The following is a 14,349-nucleotide window of genomic DNA, read 5'->3' as shown; positions in this document are numbered from 1 at the left end:
ATTCGTTTTGTCTTTCAGAAGGAACAACACTTCTTGTATAGTAATCCAGCACACAGCATTGTTTGATAACTAAACAAGAAGTGTTGTTACTTGTGAAAGAAAAACCTAATGTTCCTAAATTCTGTATTTTGCCAAAAATTCATAAATCACTACAGAACCCTCCAGGATGTTCCATTGTTTCTGGGATAGATTCATCATTAGAACCCTTATCAACGTTTTCTGATGTCTACTGAATCGGTTTGATAGAGAAATGAAATCATGTGTGCAAGCCAGGACTGCAGTGGTTAATCTCATTTAAGATATTGATTTTGATCAATGTAAATTTTCCATTAGGTTTGTGCACAGGGACCAAAAGCGACACCTTTCCTAAGGAGAAGGGTATGTTCCTGACCTTCTGTACCACTAGAATGGCTCCTGTCTTGGGTCTTATCTGATGGTCAAAGACTGTTAGAGATCCCTACTCTTCTCTGAAGACATCATGATCGCCTTTAGATATATCATGTCCGTTGGGTGTTTCTACAGATCTGTTCCCATCTTTGCATGCAAATACTGATTTCTCTACTTAAGGAGCTAACATTATGCTGAGTCTTTTTTGTTCTGACCAACTAAAAAGTCGTGTAGTGCCTCCATAGGATATCTTCTGCCTTGCAGTGCTCTGCTTGAACATCAGTATATCCTTAAACCATCAAGGCAATTCTTTACATTTCCAGTATAGGGCCCTGGTTTTATTTCTATTTCATTAGCAGTAGTTTCGTTATTGAACTTTCAGTCAAATATCTTCTTTGGCAGTAGTGTATACTTTGACCCAAAGTTCATTAGCATATTACCAACTCTGTCCCCCATCACGTGTGTCTTTATCTGCATCCTCATTTCCTAAGGTGAGTAAAGATTCATCATTCTCCACGTTTGCATCTTCAATTGTGAACATCGATTTATCTAATTCTTCACAGTGTTCCTCTATACAATTTGTTGTGTCTGATGTACAGAAACAACATTTGTCAAAGTGGCCACACCAGTTGCATTTCCTGCAAGTTGCTCTAATGGCTGGGCATATGTCTCTGCGTGAGATGTGGAATCGGCCAACTCATTAGAAACATCTACTTTTGTCTTCCTAGTCAGTTATTTCTCTCATATTAAACCTTCTTCTCAACATTTGCTGTCCCCTGACACCCCTCGTGTTCTGCACAGCGAGTATATAAGAAGAAGTGTGTACTGCAAACCTGCTCTCAAGTCCAATGCCATGTTAATGTTATTTGTTTTTATCTCAGTTAAACTGACACATAGTGTGTTTTTTTTATTTGAAAGTCACCCCCATGAACTATGAGGTGAATTTTAAACGTGCCTGGGAGTAATTACCTTATTTTCATTTTGGGTATATACAAGGTACCTGAGGGCTTGAATCTTTTATAATTCTTTTAACTTAAAAAAATCATTTAATAAGAGAATTTGAGATCATGTTCAGAGTGGATGTATGTGATTATTTTGTTAATGAACATTTAGAATTCTGAAAATCACAAATTTGAAATTCCTGTTCTGAAATAATTACGTACATGACCCTGGCCCGCTTTCCCCCACACTGCACCTCCTACCCTTTAAATCTACCGCCTGCTCCTCAGTTACCTGCGGTTCCACTGCACAGCTCCTTCCCTGCAATGCAAGTTTTGCCTCCACATTGAGGGGCAGAAATTCTGCGCAGGATCCTTTTTTAAAAATCTTTCTTTGTCCCCCACTTTTCTTGTAATGGAAGTGTGGGACACACCCGCACAACTCGAAGTACCATATTGTCAATCAAGAGGAGCAGGGGACATTCCCACAATCCCCACTCTGCTTGATCGATAATCTGGTTATCCTTTTTTTTTTCAATGCCTAATTCGGCATTTTTGATAGTTTGTTATTTTATTTTTGACATTTTTTGCCGATTACTTTTTGAGTCAATCTAATGTGACTCTGAAGGTATCGGGAGGATAGCTTAGGAGCAACATGCTCGCCTTGGAAGCTAAACTACAATGAGCACCACAGGTTCGAACCCCGGGTCCACGCTTAGAAACTTCTGGGTATTAAGCGCATTATAAATAACCTATCATATAATATATGACAACTTTATAACAGGAGCTAAACCTCTATTATGTTGAGAATCTCTCCATAGGCTCCTGGTGGCCGCAAGGATCAATTCAAGACCCTCTTCATCATCCATAAGGCGTCCTGGGGCCTGGCACCAGGCTCTCCAACTTCCCTGCTAGTGTCCTTTGCACCTCTAACTCCAACTTTCTGCTTGACAAACGCTTCTCCAAGCAGAGAGTGGGGAGCAGGTCTCTCTCTTTGACTGGTGTCTCTCTTCGGAACAGAATCCCTGCTCTTCTGTCAGACTTGAGCCAGGCCTCCTTAAGTTCTGAAAACTTCTCAAAACTCTGCTTTTCTCTACCGCTTTCCCTTCCCTGCTAATCATCCCACTGCAGCTGAGACTGGCAGCATGTTCCTTCATGAATCTCACAGGCTACCAGGCCTCTACCCAGTTGACATCTACACCCTCCTCCCTTCAGCACTGCCCTTATGGGCCCTCTGCCTAGCAGCTGTGCATCCCACCCATGGGATTCCTCCACTGTAGCACTTAGCCAGTGGCTCTCCTTGGAATTCCCTCCCGGGCTCCCACCAGCACTTGTCCTTACCCTGCTACCTACCCCCCTAACCCCATTCCCTATCTTCCGCACTTCTCATCACTGCACTTGCACGTCTGAATGTCACAAGGCCCAGTAGGACTATACATGTATATTTACTGTTTTTGCCACTGTTATTTACTCCCCTGTTCCCTCCCCACTTTCCCTTGTGGCATCTCAAAACACCATTCTGTTGTATAGGTGTCTAACAAATGCTCAATAAATAAATAAATTAAACATCGAAAGTGAAATAGTATGTGTACAATGTCTTCCAGTGGAAGCCAACAGCAGGACACATTTTTTGGGTTAATAAAAATACTTGAAAAAGTGTGTTGCTGTTCTGGTAGTTGCAACTGGTGATTAACTTAATGTTTCAAAAAATGAATTGTATATGGGAATGGTCCTTCAAGTGTGAATCACCATCAGGCTTGTTGTATTTACATACATACCACCCACACCATCAAAGGTAGTCAAAAACCCGGGAGTCCTAATGGACAACGCAATAACCTTAGAACTACAAGTAAACGCGATGATTAAGAAATGCTTCTTCCTCCTTCACTCAACAAAAAGAATCCTACCTTTCATGTCCTTCACACACAAAACACTGACAATCGCCGCCCACATCATGTCAAGAATCGTATATGCAAACAGCCTCTACCTAGGGATGCCGGAACACCTCTTGAAGAAATTACAACACATCCAAAATGCAGCAGCTAAACTTCTCAAACAATCTAGAAGAGGTCACATCACTGCAATGCTTAAAAATGTTAACATTGGCTTCCAATCAAACAACATATCACGTTCAAAACAATGTGCATAACACACAGGGCAATCAACGGATAGGGAGCAGAATTCCAACAAAAGAAAATAGCAATCTACAAGCCAACGACACTCCTCAGATCGAGCATTGAAATCCACCTTGAACCAAAACCATACGCCAGGAAAAAACCTGGAACAACCTCCCAAAAGGAATAAGAAATACCAAAGACCACCTAAAATTTTGAAAACTACTAAAAACGTGGCTCTCCAACACCTTGGAACCAGATGGAAACAACTGAAACAATCAAACAAGAAATATGAAGAAAAGGTTGACAGAATCCCTTGACAGTACAGACAACACCGAAAACCGATTTAGGGAAACTCCCACAAGAACACGAGAGACAATGCTAGGTGGAACTTGCGATGAGCGACAACCCTATCAGGACAGAACAATAGCAATAAGCCTAACACAAACAGGCACAACCACCAACCTCACCCACTCAGACAGGGCGTGGGGTACGGGCGTAGGTCATAAGTAGACTGATCCAAGACGACCAGTTTGCACCAACCACAGACTCGGATGTAGGAAAGAAAATAGAAATGCAGAAACTGAATAAATTCAACATAAAGACAGAGAGATGAGAGACAGCCTTATCATGCTGAAACTAGATCAATGAAAGGGAGACAACCTTGTCTAAATCCTGAAAGACACATACTAGGAGTGTGCATTTCACGGGACACCAGTGCTACTAACTGACCCTACAAAAAACTTCTAATAACCTCACCCCTCTTCACACACCTCCACACCCTAGCTAAACACAACCCACCTATTAAATCGCAGCAACCCGCAGGGACTTCATCACACCGCAACAACAAACACACCACACAGACCCCCACTCAACACCACACGATGGACTCCGACCCTATACCACACCAAAAACCTCAGCAGTGTTAACCGAACTGAAGCTGCCAACAATACATCACAGCTCCCTTGCTTCTCTCCAAACTTTGTCCTACTAACACGCCCTAACCTACCCCCCTTTTTCTTTCAAATATTATTTTTGTCTGATAGATTACAAGCATTTTGAAATGCAGTACCCCACTAAGATTATTATTATTATTTTTTTAAATGTATCTGCAAGTACCTAAGAGATGTAACAGATTGTTACGTACCTCACCCCATGGCTGTCCCACGCTAGACATATGTTCTTCCATTTCCAGTGAGCGAGCCTCATTATGAGAATAACTATTTTATCTATTTCTATTGCCATTGCTGATATGTGGCAGAAATGTGTATTTTCGTCTTTTCAACACAGGCGATCTTGAGCAAGAAATAGAACAAAACTTGTTTTTCTAATATGTGGCTGCCCACAATAGAAATGCAATGTTTACTATTTTAACAGAGGGTTCAGACAGGCTTTTAGTTCTCACTGCGAATGTGTAGGTGTTGCAGGACTGACATTTGTAAACTGGTGAAGGCAACTGGGGAAATGGCAAGCCTGAATGTGTGTTTATCACACAATGCGTTCCGACTCCCCTCTCTCAGCCTCCCAAACAGGAACTGGAGTGCGCACTTGATATGAAAGACGATTAAGCTCTTTGCTTCTAGCCATCCTTAAGCCGTTCCCCTTTCATCCACCATTAAACACATTCTCCATTTGTAGGGTCATTTTAAAGTTGCTTTCCATTCTGCATGGTATGGGTTCTATATTGATTTAATCATCAATGATGCTCTGTTCACTGTGCAAAACATTTCTTGTGTAACTGGGATACCAAGGGTGGTCTTACAGAAACACATTTTAAACCTGTATAAGTGCTATTAGCACTAATGCAGAAATTGACATACTCCCAACATAATAGGTCAATACATATTGGCACCAGGGCAATGTTTGTGCCAATCCTATCCTTTCACTTGCTGGAGAAAAAAAAATGCATTGATAGAACATGTTTTTAGCTTTTGTAATATATCCCGTGGTCTTCGTCTTACCTGTTGTGTTAGCAAATAATAGGTATGAAATGCAGAATGCGTTTAAGTGATAAATATCCACTTGCCAAACTTTATACTTTGCCCTGATTTCTGTGGGGTGGGGAGTAATGTTGCATTCACTTTCTTTGAGCGAATGCTTCCAAAATGTCGCCAGCCTTTGTCATGTCCTCGCTGAAGGTATCTAAAGAGCATCAAAGCGAGGTTCTAGAGGGAGGATAGCTCTGTGGCAAGGCCCAAGTCTTATAAGCAAGACCACCCCGAGGAAACACAAGTTCGAATCCTGGATGCGTGCCTGAAAAAAAACAAAAAAAAAGCGTATTATAAAAAACGTGCGCTTCCGCAATTTAATTAAACTAGCGTCTAGATACCTACGGGTTGTGTGCGCTGCAAATTAAATGAAGAATAGTTCTCCTGATTTATCACTGTCAATTGTATGATTATGCTTATACATTTGAGCACATTTTAAAATGATCTAAGCATCTTTTTACTAATATATGTACAAACTTTTCTGGCACAAGTGAGGAGATGTGCTACCGTCTACTCACTTGCGGCAAACAGGCGTGGGGATGTTTTAAAAAAAAATAATTTCACAGAGATGGGACCCTCATGTGCACTTCAGGCACTTTGTATGCAAGGGTTCTGGACAGCACATCTTTGCCACTGTCCAGCCACCCCTGAAAAGGGCAGGTCACCTTTGAGACCAAGTGAAAAAAGTGCATCGTCTCTGCTTTTTCATTTGTACTCTTTGGGCCTGTGTGCGTACAATAGGTTTTCTCCACCGAAGTACTTCCTCTAAAAGCTTTATATAATGAACAGATTCTTTTTTTATTACTATTGCAATAGTAATGCCCTACTTTGACATAACTCTTATTGTTTGCCTGGATATTAGACCTGCTCAACAATATGTAGATTTCGTCTAATTATGATGTCATCCTGTGTTTAGCATAGTTTGCAGTCTTCATATTTTGTTTCACTCCCTGTCTACAAAGTCTGCTTTTTTTATTTTTCTTTAGGTAAAAGTGTGGTTCCAGAACCGCCGCATGAAGTGGAAAAGAGTGAAAGGTGGACAGCAAGGCGCTGCAGCGAGGGAAAAGGAACTTGTGAATGTGAAAAAGGGAACCCTGCTCCCCTCTGAACTGTCAGGCATGGGAGCAGTGGGCCTCCATCATACAGCTGACTCTCTAGCAAATGATGACAGCCATGACAGCGATCAGAGCTCTGAGCATGCGCACTTATGATGTACAGAGAAGCCAGCACACACAGCTTCAATCTCAGGAAGGTAACACCAGACCAGCAAGTCTTACAGAAACCTCCATTTTCTACCCAAAGGATTTTTGGCAAATATCTGTTTTTTTTATTTGCTTCAATAAAAAACCGGACTTTTAGTGCCTGCTTTTAAGATTTTTTTGAAGAATTGTTCTTTGTCATGTCTCAACAGTGCCTCGAGAGCTACGATTAAGAAGAGAAAGTAACTTGTGACATTCCAAACATTTGTCATGTTGATGAATGAGGATTATTTTGCTTAAGCTTGCACTGAAAAATACATTGTTGCCTGTCAAGAAATGAATGGACATTTGCGTCTTGAACAAAAGCAGCGTTTATTGGATAATGTATTAACTCTGTATATTGCTGTCTTGCAGCATGTCCTTGTTTTTGCTTCTTTTGCAGCGCTAATAGTTTTGACCTTGGAATAGGTTGCTGGGGACTGCAAGATTTATTGTGTGTATTTTAACACATCTGTACTTAGCACAGTGTGAGTCTTAACAATGCTCAGAGTTTGTGTAGCAGGGTTGCCTCTGATGAAGTATATCCTTGTACCACAATCCCATGACTCCCAAAGGGCTGATTCTCCATTGTTTAAAATAATTGCTTAGGCTCAAACAATGTCTAGCCACACAAAAGCTACTCAAAATGTGAGCACTCTTCTTTTCTAAGTCAAACGTGTACTCCTTCTGAACCCACACACTATAGATTAGTTTTACAAAATATGTTGAATGTACATATCACCCCACAACACTGCTCTGGAGACCCTGCCCTTTCGATGTCAATGCTTTAAGGGGTTTATGTGAATGTATAGCTTAAAAAGCAAATACTCCCAAGAGACTGCTAATATGTTTAGTATATATTTTTAATTTAACTCCCAAGTTTTGTATTTTGGTACTATTCCTAATCGTAATTGAAATTCACCTTGTGCCACCATGCCTCCCAACCCCTGCCCCTTGCTTAGTTCGACCCCTTGAAAGCACTTAGCACACTCTTTGTTCGGTCTTCATTACAATGAGGAATATTCCTTAATGAGTGCAACCCCCAACCAACCATTATCCCTCTTTGCCCAAAAAAGAAACCTTCCTTTTTAATCAGTTCTCAATTTTGTAAATCATCGTCGAGTTGTACCTCTCTATTTCTCTAGTCTTTTTCTTGCTGATACCTCTCTCTCTGGACACCAACTAATGGAGCACCTGAGTCATACATGCCTACATTTGAAAACCAAAAACCCTGAGATGTATGACCTGCCCCTCATCCACACAAGACGCCGTGCATTTGCACACGACTCCGCCCACACGACCCGCCCACCTGTCAAAAAGGTAAACTTGGTTGTTGTAGCTGTCAATAGAAACATGTTTGCAGTTTGCACTTTACAGTGGAATGCAATACATGTGAATGTCCAAGGACATGCAATATCGAAACAGATTTTATTGTAGCTCTAAGCTTATGGTTCTTGGCAACATTTCCATCAATTATCAATTAAATACATGCAGCAACAATGGCTGCAATTCCCATGCTTGTTCAACTATGAAGTCAACACATTTTGTCTTCTCACCATGAATCTCCACAGTATATGCTGATTGCACCTTCCTGAGCAATGTCTTTGTAAAGTCCATGTCATAACAGCACTTGCCACTCAGCATGTTCACCTTGCATTTAATAATGTTTACAAGAGTTTTATCGGCAGCAAGAGAGGCACGGAATTCAGTCTTGTTTTGATTAATCATGCTGAAAATCCTCTCAGAGTCTGCATTGCTGTGTGGTAGAATAAGAATAGCCTTGGAAACTTTGCTGAGGAATGGGAACTGAATTTTGCAGCCAATCGGATGGAGGACCGGATGGGAAACGGAAACTGCATCAAAAACCCAGTGATTCCAGGGTCTTCCCCTCAGACCCTGAGAAATGGATAAAAACCCTGAGTCTCAGGGAAAAACCCTGAGGTTAGGCAGGCATGACGTTAGTTCATCTAGTTTCCTCCTGAAAAGTCGTGTCTGTCTAACAAAGTCACTTCACGTCTTGGCATCTTGGCCAATGCTCATGGGTGGATTTCTCGTTTAGATTTTACATTGTCCAGTCTGAAAGCATGATCCGTGATCATTCTGAGCATTTCCTGCTAGAAGACCATTTTGGAAAGATTCAGAACACACACGTAACACCTGGGTCCACAAGACCAAGAAGACACACGCTCAAAAACAGAGGAACATGCGCAAATTTCAAATGTAAAAATGTACAAGCATGCAGTCCTCTTCCTAATTAACGACTATTGAAAATTGATGATGTCATGCCAGTTATTCACGGACAGCTCTCTGTCCTGGCTCATGAAAGAGCAGCAGTGCATGTTTTCCAAGAATTTCATTTTTTGATTTATTGATGGATTTTTGCCTTTTCGATACCAGCTAGAGAAGAGTAGCTTGAAATACAAGTCACTTATACGTTTAGAAACAAGTAAACAGAATATCAGGGGTCTAACCTGATTATCCACGGAGATACGCCACTTTGATGGGGCTGATTTACACAACTTTTTTCAATGAGATTTTCCAATTGAAAAACCTATTGTAAATCGAGGGCAGAATTTGAGAGAAAAACTGTCCTGTTCAGCTCTGCCTGAGTTTTTTACACTTTGGAAGTCCCTGATTCACAAACAAGTCAGACATTGCTGCTGCCAAATGTAACCTCGAATGAGCCACTCCTTGCACACGCAAATGTCAGGTGTTTCACCGACACCTACATCTGCATTGGACACACGTGCACACGGGTGCAAGGAACGCCTCTGCAGTGCTCCAATTTAATGGCCTGTTTTTTGCAGATCTTGCTTTTATATTACTCTTTTTTAGAGGTGAACATGTAAACAGATAAACAAATAAACAGAAGCACTCCTGACAAGCATGAACATGTCTAACTGTATTAGAGCAGTCATGGCAGGCCCTTAAACGTGTTACTCTGAACATTGTTTATCTTTTCCACCATGATTATGATCGGAGAGACCAGGCGCATGGCAACGAGCTGTAGGGATGCTACAGCTAACAGTGTGCTCCTTTGTGAATCAGGGTGTATTTTGATTCGCACAAGACACAGACACAGCTCACCCATTTTCCTCAATTTTGGGTGGGCTGAGTCAGGAAGGACAATCAGGCTACCAAGAGCACTTTGAATGATAGATGCTGTGATTCATCGAACCTGCAGAGTGGGAGCTCTGTCTTCATTTGCGTGAGTGGAGCGCACACAGAAGTAGAGAAAAACCTCTCATGAATATGTGGGCCTAATTGACAAATCATTTTTCAATGGGAATTGCCATTGAAAAACTGTTTGTATGTTCCCTTTGGTCACGTTCATTCAACCCCACTTGTGTTTCAATGTATGAAGACCATAATAGTGTTTACATGAGGTAAGTTTGACACATGGGTGGTCCCATTGAGGCAGAAATAAGAATGGCGTGCTGTGGGTGCAGACCCCTACTGCCGCAGGGCCAGGCTTCCTTGGCACTTTGACTGCTATAGTGACTGGCAAGGTACTTTGAACCCTGAATGTGACTTTTGATTGCTTTAAATGGGTCTTATCTTTTCCCTAGCCCTATTTTTTCCTTTCCCCTCAAGCACCTTGAGGAGCACCTCCCTTTCCCTTGGGGACACGCTGAAGCAATGTTGGCTCTAGAGCTGTTCTAATTGCATAGAGATAGCCTCATGTGTCAGTTCTCCCTTACAAATGAGGAACCGTCCTGAAAGGATTACACCTGGAGGACTTCAGAAATAAGGAATTGCCCTTAAAGTGTAATTCCATTGCATTTTATATCACAATACCACATTTTTAAAATCCAATACATCAATTCGTCCTTATTTTGGATGAAGCAATGTATAACACCTTATGCTTTAAAGCACATCGACAAAGTCAAAAGTTTTGACTATGAGATAAGAAGAGAGACAAAACAAGCTACATCCCTCTCATGAAACTTAAGCAGATGGGGGGTAGGGGGTAGAGACAAAGCAAGCTACATCCCTCTCCTGAAACTTAAGCAGATGGGGGGTAGGGGGGGTAGAGACAAAGCAAGCTACATCCCTCTCGTGAAACTTAAGCAGATGGGGGGTAGGGGGTAGAGACCAAGCAAGCTACATCCCTCTCATGAAACTTAACCAGATGAGGGGAGGGTGGGGTAGAGTGTGATTGCTGCCTCTCCAGGTGCCTTAAAAACCCTGTCACCACACATAAGCCATATTGCCAGAGTCTTTCCCCCAAAAAATATTAATTGTAGGAAGGGCCATTATTTTTCTAATGTTCAATTTTGTTTCCATAGTTACAGAAAACAAATTCTCCATCATAAGTCATATATTTTTAATTACGTAGTAGGGGGAAATTAACCTTTCCAGACATGGGGCCTCATTACGAGAATGGAGGTAGCCATGGAGCTGTTAGCTCCATGGCTGCCTCCGTTCCGGGCTCTATTACCGGGTTCCTGCAATGGGGACTTACCGGGTTACTCCAACATAGGAGGACCCGGTAATTCCTCCTTGCAGGAACCCATCCCCATTCCCATTTGAGCCCCCGTAGGGCTTAATGGGAATGGGGAGGGAGGTAATAACGGGCAGATTACATCTGGCCCGTTATTGCCTCCCTCTTCCCCTCACGGGACCCGGAAAGCATGCCTGGTTTTACCAGGCGTGCATTCCGGGTCCCGCGATGGGAAGTGCATAATCGGCGCTCCCGGAATGAAGGGGGCCGGTCTCGCACCTGCCCCCTTCATTCCGGGAGCGCCAGCCTTATAATGAGGCAAATGGACTCACTTTGTCCTATCAAAGAGAAGGGTGCTTATTATTAAGACTCATGCATGTCTTGGTCAGCGCAATTCTGAAGTCTATTGAGAAAATGTGTAGTTCTAATGATCCTGCTTAAAGTTTGCTATTGCTAATTTAAATAAACAACCTGTCTATCTATTGTGCCTTATTGATGTAAATCATGAACACTGTTTTAATGCAATGAATCTGAGTCACATATTGACAAAGAACATTTGATATTGTTTCAAAAGCTGCCACTAGGATGCATATTAACACACCACTCTACTTTACGTACACAGGCTGGCATTGCAGTCAAGTTTGCAGCTGATGCAATAAAAACAACTGCAAAGCTCTACCTATATGCCACCTGCAAACAGTGATCTTAGCGTGAGCATGCCCAAACGATTATTCATCGCACCGGTTCCTGCACCTGCTAGTTTGCACGCATTGCCGAGCATGCACAGTGCAAATATAATGCAAGGGAGAATGCATTGCGCATGTGCTGCAACACTTTTATGTCAAAATGCTTATAAGCTGATGCACTAAAAAATTGTTTGCAGACTCTCATCGAAAGACAAATTTGGTGGCTAACCCAGCAGGCGCGCATGTGTTCATATTTGGTGCACCATACATTAATAGTTATGTAATACCACCCCTTCTTCTCTATCAACAAATAATATTGTCAGATCATGTGAATTATAACATGTAAAGCCAACCATGCTTTGAGATTTAACGGTGCATTGACTGTATTGACACTTGTCTTTTGTGGTTGAACATAGGTGGGACTCAGCTTCTCATGAAAAATGAGTTGTCATGCTCAGGTTATATGAGCTTCTGAAGGTTACTACTAGTTATCTTTTTATAAAACTGCCTGCACACTCATTGAGAAACACAAGCAAAGCAATTGAAGGATTGTGTTTTAAATGCCCTTGAAAGTATGTTTTATCAGAAACGTGTTTAAGTGTAAGATAAAAAGAAACATTAGCACACTTATTCACAGTCCTCTGTACAAATGTTAAATAAATGATAATTTGTAACTAACAATTTACTGTTATGATTTTCATTAAACTGTGGCACACTTATGTGAAAAGTCAAATCGGAAACAGGTCAAACCGTTTGACACAATCAGATAAACAAGACTAGTTGAGAGTCTGGTGGAATGCAGCATAAAAGTCTCCTCTTTACAATGTCTAAAATCTTTCCTCACTAACCGAACTGAAAAAACGTATCTACCATATTTTACTTCTAACGCCAAAAACATCTGTGGCATACCACAAGGCTCTAGTCTCTCCCCTCTCCTCTTCAACATTTACATGTCCCCTTAATGAAAATCGTTTGAAACCACAGACAAACTGCCTAAAACTCCACAGATGATAGCCAACTCATCCTCAAGATAGCCTCAACCCAAGACCCAACAACACCCTCAACAAATGCCTCACTGACATATACAACTGGATGACAACCGATTACCTCAAGCTAAGCGCACCCAAAACAGAAATAACGATCTCACCCCCAGAGGATAATGCAACAGACACACAACTGAACTGGCCACCTGGCATGGGAACCCAACAGGAAGCATCTGCCATGATAAAAAAATCTGGGAATACTCATGGACAATGACTACCACACAGTATAGCGCAGAAATGCTTCTAGCTCCTGTGATTAATTAGACAGATCCTCCACCACCTCACCTTCCAACAGAGAACCCTCACAATCATCTTCTTAGTATTATCAAGAATCGACTACACAACCAGCCTCCACCTTGGAATGCTAGTATGGCTCACAAAAAAAAATCCGAAGAATCCTAAATACTACAGCAAGGATACCCCTGAGACAAAATAGAAGAGGCCACATCACAACAGCCCAGGGAAGCCTACACTAGTTCCCAGTAAAATAAACACATCAACTTCAAAGCCCCCTGAATTGCTAACAAATCACTACACAGATGAGGAGTTGAATTCCTCCGAGGCTATTTCAAACCACAATAACCGGGAAGAGACCTAAGATCTAGCAACCACCTCTGAATTGAAATAAAACATTACAAATGAAGGAAATTCAGAGAAAATGCTTTCTCATGTCTAATTGCCAATTTATCGAACTCAATCCCGAAATAGTAAGAATGATAGAAGACCACCTCACCTTCAGAAAATGACAGAAAACCTGGCTATTCAATGCAAAGTGATCAGCATAAAACGGGCATTGGCAGCAATATCACCGGGGACCTGAGACAATCAAAGACAGTACAGACCCTTTAAGCAAAAATAAAACAAACATGCCGTACTAACCATCCCTGGTCCTCCCTCCTCTCCAGCATACCCCCACATACTTCAAATGAACTAACGGGCAAGCCTCACCTCACACAAACACACAAACCACACATCCGCCATAAGAACCAAATACCTCAAACAAACATCCCAAACACTGGACATTGCCCTTCCGGACATAATAACCCCAGTGCACACAATCCAAACTCAAAGAAAGCATACACGCATAGATGCCAGTTTCATCTGGTTCTAAAAGCACAAACAGAAAAGCACAACCTCTATCCTATCCACTCTCGCCTCACTAACCTACCAAGCCCAATTTCTTACAGAGCCACATGAGTGCATGGGGACTATGAAAATGGTAATGGTGCTTGGTATAAGTCAACTTAACATAATATAATATAACAGATTTAGGTGGTCATAGAAGCTTCAATGTACATTTTACACATAGGTTTGAAGAAAAACAGGAGTCAGTCTTGAATGTGTTTTATTTAAGAATGTGGTTGTCCATACAATCTTTGATAAACAGCAAGATTTTCCACTTCAAACATCAACGGAAGCAGCTGGTTATCATCTGTGTATGTATGTACAGGACACTGGAACACTTGCCAAAATCTCCCAGAGGCTCCATCCAGACAAAGTGAGAGTTATCA

At 41.7% G+C, this 14,349-nt stretch overlaps 1 protein-coding gene across 1 annotated transcript in view; it reads left to right on the top strand.

The window, feature by feature from the left end:
• Positions 1 to 12,476, top strand: part of MEOX2 (mesenchyme homeobox 2) — a 445,569-nt gene extending 433,093 nt beyond the window's left edge. Inside the window, exon 3 of the mRNA XM_069648602.1 lies at positions 6,414 to 12,476. Within this exon, the coding sequence (XP_069504703.1) occupies positions 6,414 to 6,638 (225 nt within the window). The 3' untranslated portion in view covers positions 6,639 to 12,476. The remainder of the gene's footprint in view (positions 1 to 6,413) is intronic.
• The last annotated feature ends 1,873 nt before the right edge of the window (positions 12,477 to 14,349 follow it).

Source organism: Ambystoma mexicanum, chromosome 2q (assembly GCF_040938575.1).
Source record: "Ambystoma mexicanum isolate Mex_15411 chromosome 2q, UKY_AmexF1_1, whole genome shotgun sequence".
Classification (NCBI taxonomy): Eukaryota; Metazoa; Chordata; class Amphibia; order Caudata; family Ambystomatidae; genus Ambystoma; species Ambystoma mexicanum.
Note: the sequence above shows the minus strand (reverse complement) of the source record. Positions and strands in the feature narration are given on the sequence as shown.